The sequence below is a fragment of the Dipodomys merriami genome, unplaced genomic scaffold, assembly GCF_024711535.1.
Source record: "Dipodomys merriami isolate MVZ:Mamm:240054 unplaced genomic scaffold, mDipMer1.0.p SCAF_106, whole genome shotgun sequence".
In the NCBI taxonomy this organism is placed as follows: domain Eukaryota; kingdom Metazoa; phylum Chordata; class Mammalia; order Rodentia; family Heteromyidae; genus Dipodomys; species Dipodomys merriami.
In genome coordinates this window covers 3,881,461-3,906,210 of record NW_027202338.1, presented here as the reverse complement: position 1 = coordinate 3,906,210, position 24,750 = coordinate 3,881,461, and the positions used below count along the sequence as shown (strand labels likewise).

Below are 24,750 nucleotides of genomic sequence, written 5' to 3'. Positions count from 1 at the left end.
AAAATAGTTTTGCACATGTGGAAACCAGGCTTTTCTGGCCATTTATTGCTGGCATGTTAGAGATGAGCATGTGACCCTTAACATTTGTAGATTGACACAACTGAGTGGAGAACAGTTTCATACTGGTCCTTGCTAGTCATCTAGCACTTAATAAAAGCCTCCACCTCTTAGATCTTTTCCCTTCCCTCATGGGAAAGGGTTGCCTTAAGTTCTTCATTTTCTTTGTGCTTTTTTTGTGACTATCAGAGTCCCTAGAAACATCTCTTCATAGATGCCAGATCCGGTTACCGTTACAGCAAATACCTCTGTGGCAAAAAAAAAAACAAACTACTAATGAAATCTTTCAAGTCTCTGTGGGTAGTTTCAAAAATCAAACCATATTCCAAAGAACCTAATTGTGGCCCCTGTGGACAGTGTCTTCCAGCTCCGAGCCCTTGGTTCTGACCCACTTGGGGAGGTAGAGTGACGCAGCACACCATCAATGAGATGATGGCTGAGTTAGCTTGTGCCTTGTTACCCTAGGAGGAAGCAGAAAGCTTTGAGCTTTCTGGCAGCTGGGATTTGCTAAGCCTTGAATTCAAGGACCCATTAGGAACATTCTGCTCATTGGCAGAGGGGATCCTATCTTGGTGATTTGATACGATTAATGTGAAATGGACCAGATGAAAAGCTACTAGTTGGGTGGCAGATAAAGTTTGTCCCAGATCTCTTGGCCTAGTCTACATTGCAGAGCTCATTCGCTTTTTGGTAGTGTCAGTAGAGAGTATAAAGTCTTTTGTGTTGGTTTAGCAATAATTTGTGGCAGGTGGATGGCTTTTAAGATTTCTGGCATCTGGCCATTGAGATGGCCAGTTGGTGACAAGAATGAAGACACAGCCTCTTGCTTGGTGCTAGATTCAGGTGCATTCTGTCCTCATTTTCCATTGGCAGAACACAGGATGCTTGCTGGGAACATAGTTTGCTTTTCCTGGCTAAATTGCTCTGAATAGAGGATCTTGTATTTTCTGCCTTGCTGCATCTGTGTGAATTGGTGACTCAGCTCGGTTTGTCAGGCAAGTGGTGACATCTTTTTGAACATGGGTGGCAACAGAATGTAAAGAAGAAGTGTGGATTTTGGAGCCAGATTGGACTGTTCAGGCTCGTCTCACCCAGCTGCCAGTGGTGGGGTGGGGTGGGGCCAAGCATAATGGCTACTTTGCAGGGTCATTGTGGTCAAATGGGTATTGCAGGACACCCACACAATGCCTGGCATTCAGTGGATCCAGCCCCGCTAGGGAGAAATTCTAAATAGAATTTTTACAGTCTGCTGTGTAAACAGAAGTAAGAATAGCATCTGTGTTTTTGAAGGAAGTCCACTTCTCTCTCACATCTGGGGGTGTGGCCAGTTGCTTTAATTGCTAGGAATCGATTGGGTTGAAAGTAAATGGAAGCCATCTTCAGGCATTTCTTGCTGCTCAGTGGCCTTCTTCTAGAAGCTGAAATGAGCTGATGCCATGGTACCATTATGAGTTCATCTCTGCGGTTAGGAATGTGAGTCAGATCTAGAGCTTTATCCCACTGCTAACTAGTCCTGAACCTTCCTGGATTTCTGAGAGCAAGGTCTGTCCCGGCTGGCTCAGCAAGTGCCACCAGTTTAGAATAGGCTGAGTCAGATAAGGTTCTGTGCATCCGGCAGCCAGCCTTCTCTGGAGCTTTTCTTTTGTCTGTGTGTATGTGTGATTTTTGTTTTCTTCTTGTTTTATTTGTTACAAGGTCTCCCTAGTTAGCCCAGGCTGCTTATGAATTAATCCTTTCATTCTACTGATCTGGACCATCACACTCAGCTATGTTGTGGGCTTGGCAGAAATGTTTCACGGAGTGCAAGGGACCTTCTCTCTGGAGAACTGTATTTAGAATTGGGCTGTAAGTTGTTCCCGTTTAGCAGCCCTTGAGTTTCCTTTTTCTCTGACCCACTTCTGCAGTTTCTGACCTCCAGAAATGGTGGCTGCTGCAGTGGCTCATTTGTTTCCAGCTGCAGAGTCCATTCCTGAAAAACCCTTTGTGGGGTTAGGCTTAGTAGCCTGGTCACAGGCAGAGTCATCAGGACTAGTGGAGCACTTGGCTCCCTTGGCCCGGTTGTGTTTGTCTCGTGATCCGAGAACTGGAAGCATAGATTCCATGGCCAGAAAGCAGGGAGCTGTCCAGACATTTCCCCTGGGGGTTGCCTCCACTGGCCGAGTTCTGGGCAGTTGGCAAACGTATTGTGATTCCTGCTAAGTCAGTATCCTTTGTGTGTAGAGATGACAGTGCCACCTCCACTGGTGCACTGTTGGGAAGGGCAAAGAGCCCTGCTAAGTGCTTTTCACAACCACTCATTGAACCTCAGTATTTGCTGAGAAAGGAAAACAGAAAGGTGACCTCACTTGTGCTGGGTCACAGAGCTCATGTGCTGGAGGCAGGCTGTACCCAGACCATCCCTGTGCCCTGGGTCACAGAGCTCGTGTGCTGGAAAGCAGACTATCTCCAGACCATCCCCATGCCATGGGGTTGCTGTATTACTTTTCATACTGCAGGGTGCAGTTATTAGTGGGATAGGAAGCCTATTGATTGATTGCTCTCCACATTTGAAAAAAAAATCAAAAGAATGAGGATACAAAAGGCAAAATGTAGTTATATGTGTCTTTTTAAACTGGTTTGAGAGAAAAGTAAAGAATATGGGTCCAGGTCTAAGAGTTTGGAAGCCACAGCACGTAAGATATGAGTCAGGACATTTCGGCCAGTTGTATGTACTGGGCCTGATTTTTGTAGGTTCATTGGCATATAACCACGCCCATTCATTTATATCCTCAGTGGCAGATGGCAGAGTTGAGCACTTGGGACAGAAGCCATGTGACCTGAAAAGCCCCTAGAAAGAGTGTGCTGGCCTCTGTGCTAGTCTGCTGTATCTGCACAGTGCAGTCCTCTTTCTCTGGGCGGGGAGGGAGTGGGGGAATCCAGGCATCATAGAACGCCCTTGCAGAGGGCAGGTGTGCCGTGTTCACCACGTCCAGTTGAGAGCAGTTCACTTTTCTGTGTTCTACGCCTTCTAGTGAATGTAGTAGCCCAGACTTTGAAATTGCATCCCAAGTGTATGCAATTTCCAATTACTAGAAGAAACTGGGGGCTCCCAGAGGCCTGGTGTGGTAGTGGACCACATCTCTGCTGTGGACCCATCAAAGGAGCTGGGCCCAGGTTAGTGTCACTTGGTTAAATGGCTTGGATAATTGCCCTTTTTCATTTTCCTAATACATCTTGGCTTAGGTTTCCTTGGGATTCCAGGCAGGCCCTGCCAGCCACGTGGAGCCACAGAGTAATCACAGAAATTCAGACCCATGGGTGACACAGGCAGCTGCCTCCTGGGCCAGAGCCACTTTCATCTGTCTGTCCAGTCTGGGCAGCTTAACTCTGGCCAATCAGGAAGCTCCAGATCCATATTTGGAGAATGAGTTTGTGACTACACCCCTTCCCCAGAGCCTCAGCACTTTTAACCATTTGCTTTACCCCAGGTCTCTTAAGAGGAAAATAATTATACTTTGTTTTGAGAATTCATATGCCAAGAGAAACTTGGTTCTGAGAATTGCCTTGCTTTTGAATGTGACTTGTTTTGGAATTGTGGGAGTGGGAGTTGTGGGAGTGAAGAAAAAGCTACTTGGACAAGAAATTGGCAACTTTATGTCAGCCAGGTTGCTTTTTCTTCTTCTTCCTTGGTCAGTCAGCCTTTTGAAGCTGCTGATGAAGTTTGTGTTTTTAACCCCCATTTCCTTATAGGATTTTTGAATTAGAGGAATTTAGATTTGTATTGCTTGCCTGCTTTGATGTTCTATTCTTTCCATCTTTAATTTATATATTTTTTTTTATAGTCTTGCTATGCAAGCCCAGCCCAGCTGTCTTGGATTTATGGTCAGGAGGTCACAAATTACCTCCTAAGAATTGTCTTATGTGTACCACCATGACTGTTGTACATTACCTTTTGCTGTAAGATGAGTCCTGTTTAGGTTATTGCTATGACTCATTACATCTTTCTGTGCACCTGTTATTCCCTAGATTGTTGAAATGTCCTTCCTCGTATTTTTTTTAATTGTTGTTGCGGTACTGGGATTTTGAATTTAGAGCCTTGTTGATGCCAGGCAAGAGCTCTACCACTTGAGCTATGCTTTTTCAGATACAATTTCATGCTTTTGCCTGCACTGGCACTACCACATCCAGATTGTTTATGACATAAAGGCTTGCTAATTTGTGACTAGCTAGAACCATGATCCTGCTTACCCCTCCTGAGTAGCTGGGATGGCAGATGTGTGCTTGGCCTATTTATTTTTGTGCCAGTCCCAGGGCTTGAATTTGGGAGCTTGGGTACTATCCCTGAGCTCTTCTTTGCTCGAGGCTGGTGCTCTACCACTTAAGCCACAGTTTCACCCACTTCCAGCTTTTTGAATAGTTTATTGGAGATAAGAGCCACACAGATGTTGCTTCCAGCACTGGTTTTGAACTGTGATTCTCAGATCTCAGCCTCCTGAGTAGTTAGGATTATAAGGCATGAGCAACTGCTGCCTGGCCCACCTCCCTTGTATAGACCAAGTCCTAGATCTCATTTCATTTTACCCTAAATCTTTTAGTATGACTGTTGTAATAGAAGGATTTTTTGGGGGGCAGGGGTGGGAGGGTGGTCATGGTGCCTGAACTCTGGGCCTGGGTGCTGTTCCTCAGCTCTTCAGTTCAAGGCTAGCACTCTACTCCTTGGACCACAGTGCCACTTCCGGATTTTTCTGCTTATGTGGTGCTGAGGAATTGAACCCAGGGCCTCATGCATGCAAGGCAAGCACTCTACCACTGAGCACCATCCCAGCCCCCAGAAGGATTTTTTTTTTGTGGGTTGTGGGGCTTGACCTCTGGGCTTGGGCACTGTCCCTGCGCTCTTCAGCTCAAGGCGAGAGCTCTACTGTTTGAGCCACAGTGCCACGTCCTGTTTTCTAGTGGTTTATTGGACATAAGAGTCTCACGGACTTTCCTGCCCGGAATGCCTTTGAACCTTGATCCTCAGATCTCAGCCTCCTGAGTAGCTAGGATTACATACGTGAGCCACCAGCGCCCAGCTCAGGAGGATTTTTTTTGGGGGGGGGGTTGGGTCCAGTCGTGGGCCTGAACTCTGGGCCTGGGCACTGTCCCTCAGCTCTTCACCTCAAGGCTAGCGCTCTACCACTTGAGCCACAGCGCCACTTCCGGCTTTTTTTTTCTGCATATATGGTGCTGAGGAATCGAACCCAGGGCCTCATGCATGCAAGGCAAGCGCTCTACCACTGAGCTACCTTCCTAGCCCAGAAGGATCTTTTTTAAAGGGTTATGCTGTGTGTTTGTATATATTCATATGTGTGCATGTATACATATTTATGTATAAATGTGTTTGTGTATATATATATGTATATATATGACCAGAAGACCACCATGGTTCCTAGTAAAATTAACAATAAGCTGTTGATGTCTCAGATACCCATTGTGGTTCAGATTGTTCCCAATCCCTTGTGTGTCACCTGTTACAGGCTTGGATCCAGGTGCCCATCATTCATGGCCAGGTTGCTCAGACCGAAGGGAAGGTTATAGGGTGCTGTTGAGTGAGCTTCTCTTCTCCCATGCTTGGTTTGTGCCTGCCACGGCTGGGCTGTTCACCATGATGTGGGTATGTTGCCATGGAAATGGTGCAACATCACAGAGCGGGTTGTGACCACCCATGAGAACCCTGATGGGTTGAGGCAGAGCCCATTCGCTCTTGATTTCTGGTTGATGAACTTGGTAGTAAGGACACTGAAAAACATGTGACCCAGAGGTGTATTTCAAGAATTTCCTGGCTCTGAAAAGCCCTCATTGAGGTCCCCTCCCTGTGGGGGCCTTAGGCAACCAGCCCCAGCCAGTCTAAAGGAAAGGCCTGTGTCTGTGCCTTCGCTCCTAGTGATTGGCCGTCCTGCAGGGTCGGCTTGCTATCCTGGACTTCTGCACTTAGGCTGCTGGTTAAGCATTTGAGGAGGTGGAGCCTCCTTGTAATTTTTGTAATTTTGTCCCTAGTTAATGGGTCATTCAGAGCCTACCCAGGCAATTTGTTTAGTCTGGGCAGTTAATGATTATAACCCCGACCTTCACATTAACCTAGCCGCCTCATGATCTTCAGGTAATAGCCACTGTTGAGCGAGTTTCCATTTTTTTTTCTTGGTTATGCATCTTCTCTCTTTTTTCTTTTTCTTTTTTCCTCTGTAAACCAGGTAGAGCCACAAGCTGTTGGCCCTTTTCAACTTCATCCAACCTCCATTCTGCCATCTTTATTCTCATAAGGAGACACCGTCCCTTTGTCCTGGCTCTCAGTTCTGGGTCTCATCCGCTTAGCCACTCTGATGCTTTTTGGTACCATATAGGTTAGAGCCCAGGAAGGGGAGATGTGGGTTTTGTCAGGTTTTGTTTTGTTGGTGGTACCAGGATTTGAACTCTGGTACCACTAGGGTGTGGTGCTTACTAGATTCTACCACTTGAAGCCACATACCTCAGCCCCTTCCCCCCCCCCCCCCCGTTTTCTTTTCTTTTTTGACTTTATTTTTCAGGTCTAGGCTGGGCCTTGGACTCTGATCCTTCTACCTACTCCTCATGTGTAGCTGGGATCACAGGCATATACACCTTGCTTGGCAATTTTCTCAGTAGGGCTGGTTGGTAGAGGACAGTCATGGATAATCAGGCCAAAGGAGGTAGAGCTTGTTGGCTAGTGACCAATGGTGTCCCCGAGGAATTGGACATTGCTTTCCAAAATCTGTGCCTGGTAGTCAGCCTGCCAGCAGCTCTGGGCTATCCCAGTGGGAGGTACACTGGTGTTGGCCAGTACTTGAGATGGTCCCATGTCAAGGGCTTTGTCCACATTATCGTATCTGCCATGAAGGCAGATACGACTCCCATTGGGTGGATGAGCAAAACCAAGGCTCACACAAGGGGCACACCCTAGGAGAGAGACAGCTATTTGGTTTGCTTTATCAAGTATTGTTTTTGCCAAGCCTGTGGTATGTAACGAGCCCCATGTGCTGCTGAGCCCTGTGGACTTGGCTAGGAGGTATTGCTCAGACTGGACTTCCACACCTATTTTTTGACCCAAGAAGAATAACAGCCAGTTCTGAAAATGGAAACTTGATGGCCTGGAGCTTTTGTCCAGGAGGTGTGAGGCAGAGTGGCCTAGAGGCAAGGTACTGGCCTCTTGCTTTCCCTCCTAGGGGCCAGCTCAGAGCCTTCCTGTGTGGTTGGTTCCCTGTCCCTGGGGGCTCTGTCAGCCAGCCCAGCTGTAGCAGGTGGGACCTTACCAATCCAGGCCCTGGGAACGAAGCAGTCTCTGAGCAGGCCGGCACTGCAGGGTTTTCTCCCTCTCCAGAGAGCTTGGCAGGTCTAGATTGAAATGATTAGCACAGCGGTGCTCCCCCACTTTTCTTGGGGGATTATGTCACAGTCTATTAAGCATACTCCCTCGGTATTTAATCCCACTCTGACATGGATTTGCTGGCAGCCTGTGAAGTGGCACGGCTTAAATCTGCCTGCTGTTGGGGGAGCGTGCCTTTGTGTACTGTGCACAACCCTCAGGAGTTCCACCTTCCCTCCCTCAGGGCCTTCATTTTGTTCCTCTCTTTCCTTTCCTTCTCTCCTGCTCTCAGTTGAGCAGCCTGAGGAAAGTAGATCAAACACTTAGGTCACACTGCCCAGAGGGCAGAGAGCTCTTAAGGGCTCAGGGGCATGGAGGACATGGTGTGGTGGATGGCCTTGGGCATGCACCAAAACCATCCAGTGTTGTCCCAGAGGGGGCCCCCCAAAAAAATCCCGTGACTTTTAGGATGAGATCATCTGTAGTGTTGTAGCTTAATTTTAGGGAAACAAAATTCTTACTATTCATAACTTATTTTGTGGAAAGTTTTCCCTTTGATTCTCATTCCGCCCAGAGATGGCTTGGGTCATTTGTATGGTACCCTCCCTTGTGTTTGGCTAAAGGGGCTTTAAGGGCGGGTCTGCATGCTGGACTTCTCTGCCTATGTAGGGAAGCCTTTGAGATGAAAAGGGCTTATGGAATCATTCTGGATGATCATTAAGACTCCAGTTCCTCCCATTGTATTTCTGATGGCCTGGTGCCTGTTTGAGGATGCTCTCCAGCTCTGGCTGTACTGAGCCAGCCTTCTGTGTCCTGGACTATGCTTCACAGTCTTTGTTTCTTATTTGTGTCTTTCCTTCAAGGAAAGTTCAGGGGAGGTAGCTAGTTATCCATGCTGAGCATCTGATACTCAGAAAAATTTGTGACTGAATGGTGAGCAACTCTTTTAGCTTTAGCTTTCCCCTTCCTATAATGTGAGATAATCTGGCTCTCTTTAGCTTTTTTTTTTTTTTTTTTTTTTTTTTTAATGTGCCTATCTGAACATCTGTTCCTTAAAGCTTGCACTCTACCACTTGAGCCACCACAGCTCCACTTCTGGCTTTTTTTTTTTTTTTTTGGTCAGTCATGAGGCTCAAACCCTGGGCCTTTGTGCTGACCCCTCATTCTTCAGCTCAAGGCAAGTAATCTACCACTTGAGCCACAGCACCACTTCTGGTGGTTAATTGGAGTTGAGAGTCTCATGGACTTTCATGCCCTGGCTGGCTTTGAACCACGATCCTCAGATCTCAGCCTCCAGAGTAGCTGTGATTACAGGTGTGAGCCACTGGTACCCAGCTCACTTCTGGCATTTTTGAGGATGGTTTATTGGAATGTCTCATGGACATTCCTGCCTAGGCTGGCTTTGAACCATGATCCTCAGATCTCAGAATTGTAGGCATGAGCCACCAGCGCCTGTAAATCTTTAGATCATCTTCATTGGCTTCAGGACACCAATCTTTCTCTGAGTCCTGCCTGACTTTCCCAGTTTCTCCAAGGTATGGCTCTAGCTCACCTGAATCTTCCCATCTGGGGTACCCAGCTCTGTTTGCTCCAGTCCCCACTCCCAGTGAGTACACTAGAGGAAACCTAGGCTCAACACCAGCTTCTTCCCAGGGACCAAACCAGTTTCCCCAGTTCCATGGTGTTTTAACCTGGGTGAGGCCATCCTGCTATTTCTGTGGGTGAGCACAGAGCTGGTGATTGGGAGGTGCCTCCCTTGTCAGAAGATCTTCCCAACCCTCCCAGAGCAGAGCCTGTGTGGCCTGCCTTCTGTAGAGTGGCCTTGGCTAACCCGGCGTTGGAGGAAGCGACAGGAGGCCACACAGTGTGGCTCCACATTTGTTTTCTCTGGAGCTAAAGGAGACTAGGTGTGGTCTCAATATTTTTTGTTGTTGTTTGGTTTTGTTTTGTTTGTTGGTTGGTTGTAGGGCTTGAACTCACGACCTGGGGGCTATCCCTGAGCTCTTTTGCTTAAGGCTAAGCACTCTTACCACTTTGAGCCACAGCTTCACTTCTGGTTTTTGAGTGGAGATAAGAGTCTCACTGAGACTTTTCTGACCAGGCTAGTTTTGAACCATGATCCTCAGATCGCAACCTCCTGAGTATCTAGGATTACAGGTGTGAGCCACCAGTGTCCGGCTTGCCTCTGTGTATTTAAGAGCTGCTCTTGACCTCCGCTTCTGGAGTACTTGAGGGCTGGGCCTATTGGGTTTGAAGCCAGACTAATGGGTCCCATTGGATGAGGCATGAGGTTAATAGAGAAGCCCCTCTTGAGGCTGTGAAAGGCAGGGAGGGTCCTCAAGAAGTGGTGGTTTGTTGTTTTCTACAAAGCCAATGAGAGCCCTTGAGGGCTTTTGGTTGTCTGTGCCCAGGCCCCATTAGTCTTTTTGGTCCTGGGTGGGTTCTACCACTGTTCACGTGACTTGGTCTGTTTTTGTGGCCTAGTTAATTGAGGTGAGAGGATTTTTATGCTGGGAGCTTAAAAAAAAATTCTTGTGGTGCTGCGATGGAACCTAGGCAGGTGTTCTTCCACTAAATCACACCTGCAGCTCTTGGTTATTTGGGGGCTAGGGTCTCATTTTTTTCTTTTTCTTCTTTTTTTTTTTTTTTTTTTTTTGTTGTTGGCTGTGGGGCCTGAACTCGGCCTGGGCACTGCCTCTCAGCTCTTCAGCTCAAGGCTAGCACTCTACCCCTTGAGCCACAGCGCCACTGCTGGCCTTTTCTGCTTTATGTGGTGCTGAGGACTCGAACCCAGGGCCTCATGCATGCAAGGCAAGTACTTTACCACTGAGCCACCTTCCCAGCCCCACTTACAGCTTTTTCTGTGTATGTGTTACTGAGGAACCAAACCTGAGGCTTCATGCGTGCTAGGCAAGCACTCTACCACTAAGCCACATTCCAAAGCTGCTTCGGTCTCACTTCTTGTGGACAGGTTTTGTTGATTTTAGGTTTCCCCATTATAACTAACAGCTGCCAGCTCTCAGTTGAGAAGGGATTTCACAAACTTCTGACCAGGCTGCTCTCCAATTGTGATCTTCCCATTAGACCCTCCCAGGTAGCTAGGATTTATAGGTGTGAGCCACTGGTGTCTAGCCCTTTCTTCAATTCTTATTTTGTTTTGAGACAGGGTCTCACTTTGTAACCTAAGCGGGCCTTAAACTCAAGATCTTACTATCTCAGCTTCTCAGGTTTATTGGTGTTATAGAATTATTAGTGTTAAGTGCCATTCCTTTTTTTTTTTTTTTTTTGGTCAGTTGTGGGGCTTGAACTCAGGGCCTAGGCACTGTCCCTGGCCTCTTCAGCTCAAGGCAAACACTCTACCAATTGAGTCACAGTGCCACTTCAGGCTCTTTTTATGATTTAATTGGATATAAGAGTCTTACAGGCTTTCCTGCCTGGGCTGGCTTGGAACTGCGATCTTCAGATCTCTGGGAACTTAAAATTGTTATTTTTTCTTTACCAAGTCCTGTACTTTTGAGAACTGTATCTGTGGGTTTGGCTTGAACTCTGAATTCTTTTTCCACCTGTCCCTTCCTTAACCTATACCCCTCACCTGCCCGCCCTCCTTCCCTCCCTGCCCCCTTCTCCCCCCACCCCCACCCCCTATAGCTTAGTTAGGTGGGACTTGTTGGCTAGCTGGCTGGTCAGGTCAGGTCTCAAAGCACTGGGCATGGGGGTGACTGGGGAAGTTGACAATGGAAGGAAGAGTTGAGAAGGGAACCTGGAGAAATACTTGGAGGCAAAGGGGAAAAGAGCAGGGTCAGCCCATAACACTTAACGCTGTCATGGGACTTCTCTGGAGGCCATTGGTGGGTTTAGGCCTGCCTGTGAGTGGTTCACAGCAGTGGGCCTTTCCTCACTGTGCACAGCTCATGCCCAGCTTGCTGAGCATCTCCAGGGGCTAGGGTGCCCTGTGTGTGGTGCCAGTCCATGTTCCCCAGGAGGGGAATAGCTGAGAGGGTGCCAGGTGCTCCTGGTCTGCTCAGAGAGAGGGAGGCTTCAGTCTACTTATCAGAGCACCACAGCTGCTGCTTTTCTTCTAAGAAGAGCATTGGGATTTCCAGTGTAGATTGGACTCTGTGTTCGCAGCAGTGTCTGTACTGACTTCTTATTGATGGTTGTAGTGCTGGGGCTAGAACCCAGGGCCTCACACATACTAGGCTAGTGCTATACCACTGAACTACAGCCCTTGCTTGCTGGCAATCTTCCAATGAGTCCCACCTATGCCCCTCCCAGTCATGTTAGACTCCAGGACAGGGTCTTCTTTTTGAGATGGGGTCTCAACCCAGGCTACCATGGAGCACCCTACATAACCCAGGCTGGCCTAGAATTCACAGCCCTGCCTTAGCCTCCTGAGTGCTGGAATTACAGCCTGGCTTGTAGGCAGGGTCCTTCATAGAGGCGGGTGAGTGATGGTTTCTGCAGCCTGTGGCCTGCGTCACCCCATCAACCTCACTAGCCCAGAGTCCTCAGGGTTTGCTTCCTAGCCCATGTTCACATCAGCTTTGGGGTTGGTTTTTAGGGAAGATGGGGAGCTGGAAGAAGGTGAACTGGAAGATGACGGGATTGAAGAGACGCAGGATGCCCCAGGGGGACCAGAGAGGAGCCGGAAAGAGAAAGGGGACAAGCACCATAGTGACTCAGACGAGGAAAAGTCTCACCGGAGGCTGAAGAGGAAACGGAAGAAAGAACGGGAGAAGGAGAAGAGGAGGTCCAAGAAGAGAAGGAAATCCAAGCACAAGGTAGGTGCAGGAGGGCTAGTCACTGGCACGGGCCACCTGACAACCTGCGAGGGGGCTGTCAACAGTGGTGGCTTTTCCTGCCCCTAAGCGGATGCAGACTTAGTGGAGTCGATAGCTTATGCTCCATTGCCACTCAGTGCCCCTAGGTGAGGTTTTGCAGTAACACCTGGATGTCCCTGGCACCACCGGGCCCCGGGGCTGGACCGTGCCCGGAGGACCTGCAGCAGCCTCACTCCCTCCTCCCCTGTCCTTGCAGCGCCATGCTTCTTCCAGTGATGACTTCTCCGACTTCTCCGATGACTCCGACTTCAGCCCCAGCGAGAAGGGGCATCGCAAGTACCGGGAATACAGCCCCCCGTACGTGCCGGTGAGTGCTGCCCAGCCTCTGTGCGTGGAGACACCTGGTATTGTTTTCTTTCTTTCTTTCTTTTTTTTTTGGGGGGGGGAGGGGCTCCAGTCGTGGGCCTGAACTCTGAGCCTGGGCGCTGTCCTTCAGCTCTTCAGCTCAAGGCTAGCGCTCTACCACTTGAGCCACAGCGCCACTTCTGACTTTTTTTTTTTCCTGCCTATGTGGTGCTGAGGTATCGAACCCAGGGCCTCATGCATGTATAAGGCAAGCGTTCTACCACTGAGCCACCTTCCCAGCCCCCTGGTATTGTTTTCATCCCTATCGATTGGTGACTTCGAACCTTCAGATCTGCGCCCAGGCAGCGGCTGATCTCCCCCAGGCTTGCTCTGGCACCCTCTCTGTGCCCAGCCTTCCCTGCAGTCATGGCAGGACTGTGTGTCACTGGTCTTTGCATTGCTTACACATGACCTGTGGGACAAGAGAAAAAAATGACCAGGAGAGTAAATTATATCAAAGGTTGCACAATTAGAAGGTAAACACCCCATTACATTTCTGAACTTAAGTACAAGATGAACTTATTTGTTTAGTTTGTATATGTTACTCTCCACCAGAAAACTCATAAGAAAGATTGAGTTGGGTTTCACCTTTTGATAAAGAAATGTTGAGGGGCTGGGAAGGTGGCTCAGTGGTAGAGCGCTTGCCTTGCATGCTTGAGACCCTGGGTTCGATTCCTCAGCACCACATAAGCAAAAAGAAAAAAGCCGGAAGTGGTACTGTGGCTCAAGTGGTAGAGTGCTAGCCTTGAGCTGAAGAGCTGAGGGACAGCACCCAGGCCCAGAGTTCAGGCCCCACTACCGGACCCAAAAAAAAAAAAAAAAAAAAGGTTGAAAAGATAGCACTTTGTCATTGTGTATGAGACATGGTCTCTGGCCCTGTCTCTCTGCTCCTATGTTAGGATTACAGTTGTGCACACCAGGCTCAATTTAGTAACACCTTTTAAATCTGGGCTGAGTGGTCATGCCTTTAATCCTAGCTCCTTGGAAGCTCAGATCAGGAAGATGCCAGTTTGAGGCCAGGGATCTGCGGAGAAAAACTAATCAGAACCCATCTTAGTTTTAATAGGCAGAAAGGGGTAGGGAGGGTACTGTGATCCCAGCTAGGTTTGATGTATAAATAGGGTAATGGGGGCTGGGAAGGTGGCTCAGTGGTAGAGCGCTTGCCTTGCATGCCCTGAGGCCCTGGGTTCGATTCCTCAGCACCACATAAGCAAAAAGAAAAAAGCCGGGAGTGGCGCTGTGGCTCAAGTGGTAGAGTGCTAGCCTTGAGCTGAAGAGCTGAGGGACAGTATCCATGCCCAGAATTCAGGTCCCATGACCGGACCCAAAAAAAAAAAATAAATAACATAAAAATAAATAGGGTAATGGGCTAAGCTGGCCCAGGCAAAAAGAGAGACCCTGTCTCAAAAATAACGAGAATAGCCGGGCGCTGGTGGCTCACGCCTGTAATCCTAGCTACTCAGGAGGCTGAGATCTGAGGATCGCGGTTCAAAGCCAGCCCGGGCAGGAGAGACCGTGAGACTCCTATCTCCAATAAACCACCAGAAAACCGGAAGTGGCGCTGTAGCTCAAGTGGTAGAGCGCTCGCCTTGAGCTGAAGAGCTGAGGGACAGTATCCATGCCCAGAATTCAGGTCCCATGACCGGACCCAAAAAAAAAAAATAAATAACATAAAAATAAATAGGGTAATGGGCTAAGCTGGCCCAGGCAAAAAGAGAGACCCTGTCTCAAAAATAACGAGAATAGCCGGGCGCTGGTGGCTCACGCCTGTAATCCTAGCTACTCAGGAGGCTGAGATCTGAGGATCGCGGTTCAAAGCCAGCCCGGGCAGGAGAGACCGTGAGACTCCTATCTCCAATAAACCACCAGAAAACCGGAAGTGGCGCTGTAGCTCAAGTGGTAGAGCGCTCGCCTTGAGCTGAAGAGCTGAGGGATAGCACCCAGGCCCAGAGTTCAAGCCCCACGACCGACAAAAAAAAAAAAAAAAAAAAAAAAATAACGAGAATAGAGCGTAGTGGTAGAGTGCTTGCCTTGTATGCATGAAGCCCTGGGTTCGATTCCTCAGACCACATACACAGAAAAAGCTAGAAGTGGTGCTGGGGCTCAAGTGGTAGAGTGCTGGCCTTGAGCATAAGAAGCTCAGGGTCAGTGCCCAGGCCCTGAGTTCAAGCCCAGGACTGGCAAAAACAAAACAAAACAAACCCACCAGAACAGCTGGGCTCTTGCTGGTGGCTCATGCTACTGAGTAGGCTGAGATCTGAGGATTGCAGCGCAAAGCCAGCCCTTCTGTTAGCTGCCCCCAACATATCTAGGAAGGTTGAGACTGAAGAGCACCCTCCTTCTTACACCCCAATGTAGTTATTTTGCATCATGGGAAATGTCCCTTCTCTTTGCTTTATTGGGGATGGTGGGGTCAATGCCCACCACAGCCCTCCGCCCACTGGGAAGAACTACCAACAGTATTTGGAGACAGTTGGTACTGCTGGAGCAGTAGAGATACCAGAGGGTTGCTTCCTTGGGAACCAGGGGACCTGTGTGGTTCTGACTCCAGGCCCCAGGCGCCGGCTCAGCCTCCTCCCCTTTCTGACTCGCAGTCACACCAGCAGTACTCCTCATCACACTCTGCACCGCTGCCCAAGAAGTCATACTCCAAGATGGACAGTAAGGGCTATGGCATGTACGAGGACTACGAGAATGAGCAATATGGGGACTACGAGGGGGACGAGGAGGAGGACATGGGCAAGGAGGACTATGATGACTTCACCAAAGAGCTGAACCAGTATCGGCGCTCCAAGGAGGGCAGTCGGGGACGAGGTGAGTGCCCTGCAGCTCCCCCCAGGCCACAGTGGCGGTAGCCAGGGGCTTGCTCAGCTGTGTAGAACCTGGCCGACTGTGAGGCTCTTAATGGGCCTCGAGTCCTGGAGGAGAAGCAGGCAATCATTTGGGGATAGGCACGGTTCATGGGGACAGGAAAAGCATTGCAAGGTGTTTGGGATGGCTCCAGGCAGATAGGAAGCTGGGAGAGGACCACTGTGGTGGCCAAAGGATGGCTTTGGGAAGTTAGCTTCCTGGTCAGCTGTGGGGGAGAGAAGAGGGCCTACCAGGGACAGCTGACTGCACTCTCCTCAGTCCTCTTCTCCCAGCACCTGCCACACCTCTGGACCTTGAACCTCGGGAGGACAGTGGGTGAGAGACGGCCCTGCTCCACAGACAGACCAGCCCAGTCTGTCTCTCCTGGCAGAATGACCCCAGCCTAAGTCTCCTTCTGGAATCTTCTGGCTCAGTTTCTTAGGCTTGTGATCCTTGTCTAAGTCCCAGCTGATTGTTCTGTTAGGGTGGTGTTCATTTGTTTTTGTAGGACACCTCTAGGGGCAGAGTTTGCTTTGGGGACCTGTGCTGTCCATGGGAGGGGAAGGCAGGCTACCGTGTAGTTTTGTGTCTCGTACCATGTCAACAAAGTGACAGGAAACACATTAACTTCACTGTATCAGCCAGTCCTATTGCTGCATGATGTCATCTTGGACAGGTGGGGTCTTCTGTAGTCCTTCTTTCCTCTTAAGTGTTTGGTGTCAGGTGTTTTATTCTCCGCATCATCCCACCCACGTATCAAGTGCTCATTGTGGGGCAGCTGAGTGGCAGGGTAGTGAGTGATGGAGGAGCCCTGTATCCCGAGGCCAAGGGACCCCATTGAGGAGACAGCACTATTAGCCTGGCTGGGCTACCTGGGAAGGCTCCTGATGGAGGAGGAGGAAGATGGCGTTGCTAGCTGAAGGGCAGGAAGCAGGTTCCTTTCTTCGTTGTGGTGGGATTTGCAGCTTTGTTGTCCCATTCACCCTGTAGGCAGCCGAGGCCGGGGCAGGGGCTACCGAGGCCGAGGAAGCCGAGGAGGAGCACGAGGCCGGGGCCTGGGCAGGGGCAGCCGTGGCCGGGGCAGAGGCTCCATGGGAGGAGACCACCCAGAGGATGAAGAGGACTTCTATGAGGAAGAGATGGAAGTAAGCGCCTGCGTGGCTCTGGTGGGCACAAGTGGTGGTCCCTCCGCTGCCAGAGCTACTGAGGGAGGCCGGGCCGAGGTGGAGGGACTCGTGGGCATCCTGAAGGGATGGAAGTCTTGAGTTGCAGATCGATATGTATAGAAAAGCTCATTTTGGAGTAGAGAAAACCTTCACATTGTTTGAAATAGAAAAGAATCAGATGTTAGGCAATGCCAAAGTTCTGTGCTTAGACAGACACTTCCTAATCATCTAGAGATATTTTTCTTTTTTTTTTGGGTCCGGTCGTGGGGCCTGAACTCTGGGCCTGGGCGCTGTCCCCCAGCTCTTCAGCTCAAGGCTAGCGCTCTACCACTTGAGCCACAGTGCCACTTCCGGCTTTTTTTTTCTGCTTATGTGGTGCTGAGGAATCGAACCCAGGGCCTCATGCATGCAAGGCAAGCGCTCTACCACTGAGCCACCTTCCCAGCCCCTAGAAATATTTTTCTGTCTGTACAGTTGGGTGTGTACTTCCACATACGCTGTGTCCTGTGCCTGCCTGTCAAAGGCAAGGTGCCCTTTCCTTGCCAGTGTCTACTGAACCTCAGTTCTCTATAGCCTCATCGCTCTCCCTTGTGCCTGGTGGAGCTGGAGGGAGGCTACCTGGAGGAAATGAGGGATCCTGCCCTTGAGGTGGCCCCTCTGTCCCCACCATGGGTCCCCTGTCCTCCAGAAGTGGGTAGAGTGTATGTAGGGAAGGCATTTTTGTTGTTCTCTTTGCCTCTCGGGAATTCCAGTATGGAGAAGGTGAGGAGCCAATGGGAGACGATGAGTACGATGAATACTCCAAAGAACTGAACCAGTACCGCCGGTCCAAGGACAGCCGAGGCCGAGGTGGGCCCTGGGGCATGGGAGGTAGGGTGTGGGCTGGGCTTCTGGGCCCCAGGAAGAGCAATGGATCTCTTCTTTCTCCCCTTTTCAGGTTTAAATCGTGGCCGTGGCCGTGGCTCCCGAGGTCGAGGGAAGGGGATGGGCCGGGGCCGAGGACGAGGCGGCAGCCGAGGAGGGATGAACAAGGGTGGGATGAACGATGATGAAGACTTCTACGATGATGACATGGGCGTGAGTGGACTTTTCCTCTTTTCCTTTTGATCTGGTGTTTGTGGCCCAGACCGTGGACTTGATTTCCTGTGAGGAGGCATTCTGTGGGCTTCTCCTGTTTCCTGCCCCCAGCAGCCCATCCCCGAGGGCCGTGCAGGTGGTGTGACCCTCTGTTTAAAGCACACCTTTGCAGCACACTCAGTGAGTCTCAGGGTTAGAAGGTTCTAGAGGAGGCGCCCAGATAGCCTGAGAGAGTTTTAGAGGGAAGCCCTGGCCACCTGCTGGAGGAAGAGTACATTTGTGCACAGGTGTGTGGCACCGAGACTTGAGAGGCCAGAGCTTCTCCTATCAGAGCACCCCAGGAAGGCAGCGCTGTCCCCAGGGTCCTTGTGATTGCACATCCCAAACTCTCCTGCCTTCCTTTTCATGCCCTTCTCCCTCACCTGCTTGGCCTCACAGGACAGTGGTGGAGGCTACCGGAGGAGTGACCACGACAAGCCCCACCAGCAGTCCGACAAGAAAGGCAAAGTCATCTGCAAGTACTTCGTGGAAGGGCGGTGCACATGGGTAAGGAGCAGGGTAGAGCGCCCAGTGTGCAGCCTCTGGTGAGGGCCTTGTGGAGTGATCGTGTGATGACTGTTCTGTTGGTGTCGAGGGATGCTGGCTGTCCTGGAAGACTGAACTCCCTTCTGAGTCAAGCAGTCCCAGGACGTGACAACATGTGGGGAGTTTTGGTTTTAGGGGTGCATTTTGGCCAACATTTCTGTTTAGCCTAATGTGTATTAATGACAGTTGGTATTGCAGAGATGTGACATACTTATGAAGTTGTTCACCTTCAAAGTTTTATCAGGAATCATCAAAGCAGCCAGAAAGAAAAGGGGGGAAATCAGGTTAGCCTTGCTCTTCGGAGACCGGGCTCCAGCTGTCTCAGTCTCCACCTGGCCTGCAGGAAAGCAGTGCTGTGTGTCACTAGCCAGCTGGCCGCTACTGCCACCAAATGGCCAGGCCAGGTATGGAAGCACGGTGTCCTAAGAATGCTGCTTCTGACCAAGGTGTTATGTGAAAACATTACTTGGAGTCACAATTCATTCTCCAGGAAAGTTGAAGTACATATAAACAAAAATGACCAGCTGTTCACAAGGCAAAAGTTAGCTTCATAGTGACAGGCAGGAAGTGGATACACACCCTGCTCCTACCTCTGGCAGCTGCAGACAGAGGAGCCCTAACTGCTGGCTGCGGCACATATGCCCGGCTCTCAGGACAGGGATCTCCCTGGGCGTGGGAGCTTGTTTCTGAGTCAGGGCAATGGCCTGCAGTCCCCCAAACTCACTCGCCTTGAATTCTACTGGCTTTACACATCCTGCGGTGCCCGTGCTTCAGGCCATCACACAGAAGACCTAGGAGTAGGAAAAATGGATGGTTTTTCTTTCTTTGTTTTTCCCCCCCATTCTGGAAAAGTCCTTGAGAACTTTGCCAATATCTCATTGGCTACATTTTCAAGGAAAGTTGGGGTATTAAGTATTTTGAGTTAGGCACATTTGTCCCCAAACAAAATGAAGGTTTTGTTAGGAAGGGCAAAATGTGGGCCTGGAGTGCAGATGGGGAGAAGCCCTAGTTCCAGTCAGCAGAAGTAAACCTGAGCGATGAGAGGAGGAAAGGCAAAGCGGGCAGAAGGAAGCTGCAGACATCTGGGAAGGGAGCATAGGGTGGCGAGGCCCTGCAGAGGGGGTGAGGATAGGTCCTGGGAGCTGGCAGTGCTATATGAAGGCCTTTGTAGTGTGGGGGCACCCTGTCCACCCTGAGCCATCCCAACAAAAACCCTTTGTGCATGCTCAGCAACAGAGTTGGACTTCCCTTGCAGCCAGGAGGGAGCCAGGCTGGTGGCACTCTTACCTTTCAGTGCTTCTCTTCCAGGGAGACCACTGTAATTTCAGCCATGACATCGAACTGCCAAAGAAACGGGAGCTGTGCAAGTTTTACATCACCGGCTTCTGTGCCAGAGCCGAGAACTGCCCCTATATGCACGATATCCTTTCCCACCCGGTCTGCTCCGGTGCGGGTAACCGCCACTCCCCATTATACTCCCTCATTACCCCAGGATGGCCCATGTCTCGTTCTGCAGAGGAAGAGAGACACAACTTGCCACATCCTGTCCAGTGCCCCTGTCTTGCTGAGATTTCCCCCATGGGCTTTGTAACCTTGGGGGAGTCACTTCCCCACCCTTCCCCTGATGAGGGTCCGAGGCCTCACGTCCAGGGCCAGCTTGGTGGGCTGAACAGGAAGGAGTTTTGGGAACCATGTCTCACCTCCAGTCTGCTTCCAACCCACTGTAACCCTGAGCAAGTTCCTGCACCTCTCTGGGCTTCTGAATGGGGGTTGGATTGTGCCTGAGGGTGGGTTCCGTGAGCTGAAGCATTTGCCTTAATCCACCATGAACGTGACTTCCCGTGTAAGCTGTACCACACGACTGGGAACTGCATCAACGGCGACGACTGCATGTTCTCCCACGACCCGCTGACCGAGGAGACCAGAGAGCTGTTGGATAAGGTAATGTCCGGGCTGCCCGAGGCACAGCTGACAGCAAGGCCTGCTGCCCCTCCCTTGCCTTGGTCTCTGGAGTACCAGAATTCCCAGTCTCGATCACCTGGAGCTGGGCTGTTGCAAGGGTGTGGTGACCCTGTGTGACACAGGGCAGCTGCTTGTGTCCCCTGTGGGCAGCCGTGTGGGAAGCACGTGCTGGTGTGTCTCCACAGGCCTTGTGGTCTTAGTACTTCCTGAACAAGAAGGCAGAAGACATGATGAGGGTTTCTTTGTAACTGTTGGGGACCTTGCAAAGAAGAGGTGACTAGCTCAGGCAGGAATCAAAGTGGTCTTACAGGTGACAATCTGACAGTCCTTGATGTCCTCCCTAGGGAGCTTGAATTAGGCCCTGTGTTTGCTCACAACACATTGATATCCAGGAGGGAAGGGGTCCTTCAGATGGAGCTTGCGGGTGAGGATAGGACCGCTGGAGACAGGAGGCCACCAAGCAAGCTGTTTCTTCAGCAGAGACAGAGCCACTCAGAGGCCCTGCCTTGTGAAGCAGCAGAAGTGACAGTGCTCACTACTTTTTGACCACTGCTCACCTTTGACATTCCCTTAGAAATACTTACCATTTCAGAACTCACATCCTGTGTCAAGTCCTGGCAGCCCCACTTCTTATCCAAAGGACCCAATGTCTGACCCAGTGCTGCCCCCTGCTGGATGTTCAGAGTTTGTGCGTGCTCCAATAGGGCATTCATTTCTGCTTTGTGTGTTAAAAACAGTTCTGTTTTTTTTTTTTTTTGGGGGGGGGGGGGGTCCAGTCGTGGGGCCTGAACTCTGGGCCTGGGCGCTGTCCCTCAGCTCTTTAGCTCAAGGCTAGTGCTCTACCACTTGAGTCACAGCGCTACTTCTGGCTTTTTTCTTTATGCTTATGTGGTGCTGAGGAATCAAACCCAGGGCCTCAGGCATGCAAGGCAAGCGCTCTACCACTGAGCCACCTTCCCAGCCCCAAACAATTCTTTTTTAAAAATTAGCTTTCTGGTTTATTGGAGATGGGGACCTGTGAAGTAGCCCCAAATGACCTTGTGCTCATTGTAATCCTCTTGACTCAGTTTTTCAAGTACTAAGATTATAGGCATGCTGTATACACTCAGCTCAGCTCAGTCCCATTTCTAGCACTTACTATCTGTATGGGACATCATTGCATTCAATGCCTAATTTGAAACCAAGGTGGCCTGTTTTATCCTAACAAACCTTTGAAAGCATTAGTATCATATGTCATCCCCTAAAAACTCCCAGGCCCTGAGTTCAAGCCCCACGACAATAAAAACAAAACAACAACAACAAAAAAACTAGCAATGGAAGTCAGGAGCCTGTGGCTCACACCTATAACCCCAGGTATCCAGAGGCTGAGATTAGGAGGATTATGGTTCAGGCCAGCTTAGGGAAAAAGTTTGCAAAATCTTATCTCTACAACCAACAGGTCATGAGTTACTTGCCACCTGTCATCCTCATTATATTGGAGATTCTAAGTAGGGGGATCAAGCTTCAGGAAAAGAGCACAGGGCATTTCCAACCAAGTAAAAAGGATTGATGGTTTGAGGGAGCTCACAGGAGACAAGAGTGGGGTGATAGGCACCCCACAGTGACACTAAACAGGAGTACCCAACAACTGTGTGGCAGAATGCCTGGGAATGGAAGGAAGAGGAGAAGCTGCATTGGGCTCTGCAGGGAGGTGACCTCCACATGGTGGGAGGTGCCCTGTGCCCAGGGGAGGAGGCTACGCATGGTTATCTGACGAGGGTCCGAGGGTCCATTCCAGCAGCCTTCCCATCATGTTTCGCACCCTCTGTCACTGCAGATGTTGGCTGATGATGCTGAGGCGGGTGCCGAGGACGAGAAGGAAGTGGAAGAGCTGAAGAAGCAGGGCATCAACCCCCTGCCCAAGCCTCCCCCTGGTGTGGGCCTGTTGCCCACACCTCCTCGGCCCCCGGGCCCCCCAGCCCCTACCTCTCCCAACGGCAGGCCCATGCAGGGAGGTCCCCCGCCTCCTCCTCCACCCCCTCCACCGCCCCCGGGGCCCCCCCAGATGCCCATGCCAGTGCACGAGCCACTGTCCCCCCAGCAACTGCAGCAACAGCAGGACATGTACAACAAGAAGATCCCCTCCTTGTTTGAGATTGTGGTGCGGCCCACAGGACAGCTGGCTGAGAAGCTGGGCGTGAGGTGAGTGCCCAGGTCCCCGTCAGGCCATAGGCCGGCACCACCTCTCTGAGGCACTGTTGGAGCCCCTGGCTGGGGACATGGCTTGGGTTCCAAACCAAGGGAGGGTTACTACCTCTCCCCAGCAGCTAGTTCACAGGCGCACATTTCCTCCTCTAGGTTCCCAGGACCTGGTGGACCCCAAGGGCCTATGGGTCCTGGACCCAACATGGGACCCCCAGGGCCCATGGGGGGTCCCATGCACCCTGATATGCATCCCGACATGCACCCTGACATGCACCCTGACATGCACCCTGACATGCACCCTGATATGCCAATGGGTCCTGGAATGAACCCTGGCCCACCCATGGGCCCTGGCGGCCCCCCAATGATGCCCTATGGTCCTGGAGACTCCCCGCACTCTGGAATGATGCCTCCTATTCCACCGGCCCAGAACTTCTACGAGAACTTCTACCCGCCGCAGGAAGGCATGGAGATGGAGCCGGGCCTCCTTGGGGATGCAGGTATGTGGCTCTACCTGGGGTGTCATGCACAGAGATTCTGTCTCCTCTCCGTCCCATGCAGTGGCCCAGTGTTCTCATGGCGTGGGTGTACTAGTGTGCCAAGAGCATGGCCCCGTCAGAAATAAGCCACACGTCCCGGACAGAGCTGCCTTCTGTCCTTCCTTGCGAGAGCTGACACAACCAGGGCCTAATGATGGGGTGCTGTGGCTGAGGCCCAGGGAGAACGGCCTCGGGAAGGGAAAGATGCAGGAGAGAGCCTTGGAAAGGGGGAAGATGCACTCCTGGGCTAGGCTGGAGTTCTCACCTGGATGCCTGGTGGGGGAGGGAGGTTTGTTCTCCCAGAGGGAACTTGATGCAAGTGAATCAGCTCTCCATCTTGGCCATGTTAGAATAAGACAGTACTAGTTGCTATGGGGAGGGCCAGGGCAGGGTGGTCGAGGCAGAGTGGAGGCGGCCGTGGGCACCTGGCCACAGCACAGCAGGCCGAGGCTGTACCAGTTAGCTGGTGGCCGTGTGCTGCTGAGGGAGAAGGCTAGAGCTCACCGTGGCTGCCTCCCCCTTGCTGTGTAGACTAAGGATGGAGGAGGGGGCACTGAGGACACTTCTGGGCTGCCTGCTCTGGAGATGAGGTGGTAGCCAGAAGTTTGGAGGAAGTTTGGGGTCCGGTAGCTTGACACTGTGCCTTAGGACCCATGGCACCTTATGTGTGCTGGCGAGGGAGGGCAAGCAGAGCTTGGAGGTGGGGTACCGGAAGTGGCATGCCAGGCCTACTGGAGCCAGTGGTGAGTTACACCCGATGGTCAGCCTCGCAGAAACTCCGAAGGCGCTGTTGAGGTTGTGAACCTGTGGGCTAGAAGGCCCCTTTGTTTTTGGCAAGTGACTGGTGTTCGGGGTGAGGAGCAAGGCTTCAGGGTAAAGAGAGAAATCAGGATGCCAGGAGCTAGGTGCTGGCCTGCCTGGTCCTAGGTGGTATGGGTAAGGCTCAGCAGGAGGAGACCAAATCAGGAGACCTAGCCCAGGCTGGCCTCAGGCTCGTGATCCTCCTGTCTCAGCCTCCCCAGTGCTTCCACACCGGCACAGTGGTTTTCTTTCTTAATTATCACAGAGCAGCCACAAAGCTAATGTTCATCCCGGATAACTAAGACAGGTCCCATCTGTGGGGGAGCGAAAGCTGCCTGGTCGGTCTCTCCTGGTTCTGGTCCCAGAGGACCTGTTGCTCCCTGCCTGAAATCAGAGCCTTTGCTCAGAACACACTGCCCTATCCACCCACGTCCGTCATGAGCACTTACCAGTGGCTCTCCACACCTCACCCTTCCTGCTGCCTCCCAGCAGGCAGGCCCCTGCCGTCCCTGCATGCATCCAGACTGGGGGAGGCAGAAGGGACCGAGACGGGACAGGCCTGGTGTCCGTGCCCATTGGCACTGGGACTGTATTGGTCCGCGGAGGGCAGGGGTAGAGTTGGCACCTGAGGCCCTTCCCCACACAAACCCTGGTTCTTCCCTGCCACAGAGGACTACGGGCACTACGAAGAGCTGCCGGGGCAGCCGGGGGAGCCCCTCTTCCCTGAGCACCCTCTGGAGCCTGACAGCTTCTCTGAGGGAGGGCCCTCAGGCCGGCCGAAGCCGGGCGCTGGTGTCCCCGACTTCTTGCCCTCGGCCCAGAGGGCTCTGTACCTGAGGATCCAGCAGAAGCAGCAGGAGGAGGAGGAGAGAGCAAGGAGGCTGGCTGAGAGCAGCAAGCAGGACCGGGAGAATGAGGAAGGCATGTGCCTGGGCGGGGGTGGGGCCGGGCCGGCTCTGCAGGCAGCTGCATGTCCCTGAGAGAGGCTGGGGTCAGGGCTGCCGTGCTGG

General features: G+C 51.4%; 1 protein-coding gene across 1 annotated transcript in view; it reads left to right on the top strand.

Annotated features, from left to right (window-relative positions):
• The window catches only part of LOC138814269 (zinc finger CCCH domain-containing protein 4), a 33,216-nt gene that overhangs the window by 4,501 nt on the left and 3,965 nt on the right, over nucleotides 1-24,750 (top strand). The window contains exons 2-13 of the mRNA XM_070003277.1: nucleotides 11,955-12,174; nucleotides 12,431-12,541; nucleotides 15,174-15,393; nucleotides 16,420-16,574; nucleotides 17,348-17,444; nucleotides 17,533-17,672; nucleotides 18,111-18,218; nucleotides 19,566-19,677; nucleotides 20,089-20,198; nucleotides 22,036-22,400; nucleotides 22,557-22,900; nucleotides 24,410-24,661. Coding sequence (XP_069859378.1) covers nucleotides 11,955-12,174; nucleotides 12,431-12,541; nucleotides 15,174-15,393; nucleotides 16,420-16,574; nucleotides 17,348-17,444; nucleotides 17,533-17,672; nucleotides 18,111-18,218; nucleotides 19,566-19,677; nucleotides 20,089-20,198; nucleotides 22,036-22,400; nucleotides 22,557-22,900; nucleotides 24,410-24,661 — 2,234 coding nt within the window. The remainder of the gene's footprint in view (nucleotides 1-11,954; nucleotides 12,175-12,430; nucleotides 12,542-15,173; nucleotides 15,394-16,419; nucleotides 16,575-17,347; nucleotides 17,445-17,532; nucleotides 17,673-18,110; nucleotides 18,219-19,565; nucleotides 19,678-20,088; nucleotides 20,199-22,035; nucleotides 22,401-22,556; nucleotides 22,901-24,409; nucleotides 24,662-24,750) is intronic.